This window comes from Melampsora larici-populina (assembly GCF_000204055.1).
Source record: "Melampsora larici-populina 98AG31 unplaced genomic scaffold MELLAscaffold_115, whole genome shotgun sequence".
Classification (NCBI taxonomy): domain Eukaryota; kingdom Fungi; phylum Basidiomycota; class Pucciniomycetes; order Pucciniales; family Melampsoraceae; genus Melampsora; species Melampsora laricis-populina.
Window position 1 is genome coordinate 112,794 of NW_006768879.1, and position 3,292 is coordinate 116,085.

The 3,292-nt window shown below is 39.2% G+C and overlaps 1 protein-coding gene across 1 annotated transcript; it reads left to right on the forward strand.

The window, feature by feature from the left end:
- Window positions 1–784: 784 nt before the first annotated feature.
- On the forward strand, window positions 785–2,285 carry MELLADRAFT_114140 (uncharacterized protein; the record flags this gene model as incomplete). The annotated part of the gene is made up of 3 exons (XM_007418952.1): window positions 785–1,115; window positions 1,818–2,206; window positions 2,250–2,285. 3 exons carry the CDS (start codon window positions 785–787, stop codon window positions 2,283–2,285), a joined length of 756 nt encoding a protein of 251 aa, XP_007419014.1.
- Window positions 2,286–3,292: the final 1,007 nt, after the last annotated feature.

The following is a 3,292-nucleotide window of genomic DNA, read 5'->3' on the forward strand; positions in this document are numbered from 1 at the left end:
AGTGTAACAACGTGAAAATCGAGATGGAAGATGAGTAATGTGATGGTCAAGAAGGGGTGAATGGTGAATGTTGAAAATTTAAGTTGAAGTTGATGACTTGTATTGGGGGATGAGACACGATGATTGATCGAGTGTTGTTGCAATTTGGTGGAGGTTGGAACTCAGAGTTAGCTACCGCGTCGGTAGGCTGGGATAACTTTGTCCCAGCCTACCGATTTTTTGTCGAAAAGCTAACTAACGATCGGTTGAAATTTGACCATTGTGGAAATTTAAAAATCGGCGAGTTAAATAGTTAGCTATTCCCGCGACTTAACCCGACGATTGCGGATGCTCTTACAGTATAATTCGATCTTTAAAACTTATTTCAAGAGTCCTCATTTTTTGCGCTTTTCTTTATTTTTTATTTTTTTCGGTCTTAGCAGTGATAGGTTTTTTGTTGCTGTCTGAGATCAAATGCTCTGAAATTTTTTTCTTTTTATGTTTAAATTTATCAATTTTATATGTATATGATCCGACATTACGTAAATTACGTATTTTTATGTTCATAGTTTTAGAAGTGGTAGTTCCGTTATTTCTACTTGGGGGATATTACGTCATTGTGATCTCTTCGTGTGTATGGTGGTTATTATCAAACTTCAAAATTTGGTTTTCTTATATTTTACGACCTTTTGGTTCTTCTTTCTTTCTATTATCAGATTATTATCATCAACATCTAAAAATTATTATCTTTAGGTATCAATTGATATTACATTATTTCTCAATATTTCTTTTACACCTTTTAATCATGTCTCACAATCCGTCAACTACACCTCCTGCTCTATACGTACTTTCATCTCAAGAACAACAATTTGTGTCTCGTTACTTGGAACCTAGATTCGAAACGTTCAATACTAATGTGAATAATGTCATAAACACTCGGAACGACACTGCTTCGGCGGCTATAGAAGCTCTTCTTCAAACTTCGGTTATTCAAGCCAAGGCTGAAGTTTTAACAACTCTCCGAAATGAATGGGTTCAGGCAAAAAATGAAATTTTAACTACTCTTCGAAATGAATGGAAGGATAAGTTATCCTTGGATACTATTGAAGCCAAGATCAACAGTTGTTTGGATGATGGTATTACTAAAGTCAAGAAGACTTGTTTGGACGCTTTAGATGACGAATTCAATTCTCTGAAGCGGAATTTACCTCAACTTAACCAGCAACCCACGGTGGAACCTCCGGTGATCTCTGGTGTGACTTTTGATGGAACTGATCCTAGAAAAGTACCAGGTTTTTTAAGTGCGGTTCGAGATTGTTTATTTGCTAACGCATCATGTTTTGCAAACGATGACCGTCGCATCACTTGGGTGGCCAAGCATTTTCCTATCGCATCAAGTCCTCACGATTGGTGGATGAGTCTCTTGAAACTGAATGATCGTGAAAACAATGTCTTGGATTCTGACGGTTTCTCGTTTGCTCCAACTCCTTTTACGATTGATACTTTGAAATCATTGAAGGATTTTTTTAAAGAATTTTTGAACAAATTTGGTGATAAATTTGCTGAAGAACGTCTATTTCAGGAATTACAATCTTTTAAACAAGGAAAATTACCTGTCGGACAATTCATTTCACGTTTTAACTCAATGGCTTTTCAACTCCAACTATCGAATGTGGTTTTAAAAAATCTGCTTACTTCCGGTTTACGTCCTGATGTTAAGGATCGTGCTCTAAAGCACCCGGATTGGTTTAAGTGCTCCAATGTCGAGGATCGTCAGGCAGTAGCGTTAATGGCGTCTGAACAAATTATGCACGTTAGTGCGAATAACGCCTCGTTAGGACAATCCATGCATCGTGCAATTTCATCTCAACCTGCAGTTCAAATTCCTAGAGATCCAAACGCTATGGATGTCGACATCAATTCTGCCGATTCTAGACGCCTTTTTCCTCCTTTACCAAATGGGTTAACTTTTGGTTCTTTTGTCAAGTTTTGTCACGCGCGTTCAATGTGTCATCGATGTCTCAAGCCGTACGATTCGACTCATAAAGGACCGGATGGAAAAGGTATTCCCTGTCCGAATCCTCCGCCTAAGACCACTCAAGAGATCGAAGTGTTTATGCAGCAGAACCAAACGAAAGCTCAATCATCGGTGGCAGCAGTTTCTTCGTCTCCTCATAGAGTTTCGCAACCCCGTCCTGCTAGGCAGTTGCATCAACAACCTTACCATGTGTTTCACCATTATCCTCAACATTTTACTCATCTTCCTCAAGTTCAATTGCCTCCAAATTTTAATCAAGTCCCCATGACGAGCTCAGGTTATCATCCTCCTCCTCATTTACAATTACCGGCTTTTCAGTATGGTCCAGTTTCTGAACCTTCTGCTCCTCTTAATCATCAAGTTCAAGCATCTATGCCACCAACGGCGGGAGTCTCCAATCCTACTCACCAAGTTGCAGCTCTATTTTCGGAATATCAAAACATTGACCAACCGACCTATTACGACAACTCTCAGGATCCGCCTCAAAATTTCGAGTTCGACGCTAGACCCATGTTTGATCCTACCAATGATGGTATTACGGATGCTACCGAACATTCTATTTCAGCAATTCATTTTAAGAACTCATCAGCTTCAGATACGAGATTGATCCTGTCAGTAAAACTTACGGTAGATGGCAAGTCATTTCCAGCTAAGGCATTGGTAGATTCAGGTGCTTCAGGCAGTTTCTTAGATAAATCTTTTGTAAACAAGAACAAATTCATAACCACTCCTCGGGTATTTCCTTTACGATGTGTTACTTTTGATGGTTCTACCGGAAAAGATGGCTTAGTAACTCATTTCTGGCAAGGAGGTTTATCAATTTCTGATACGGAGAATCAACTTTTCAATTCTGAAGTAAAGTTAGACGTTACCGTTTTAGGAGGATACGATTTGATTTTAGGCATGGACTGGTTGAGATGTCATCAAGGATGGGTGGGGGGATGTGGCCCATCTCTTCGTCTAGATGCTCCAGTTAATACAGGGTTTTCCACATTAACTGGTAAATTTTTGTCTCCTCTGTCTTCTACTTTTTCGCCCTCTTCCATTTCTGCTTTACCTTCTTCAATCTCTTCTTCAAATTCGCTTTCTTCAAACCCATCATTAAGTTCAATTCCAGTTGAATTTCAAAGGTTTGCTAATGTATTTGAATCACAGGCCCAGTCGAGTTTACCTCCTCATCGACCGGCTTTTGACATGGCTATTAATCTGAAGGAAGGAGCGGTACCAACTTATGGAGGTTCTTATTTGATTTCAAAGCAAGATGAATTAGAATTG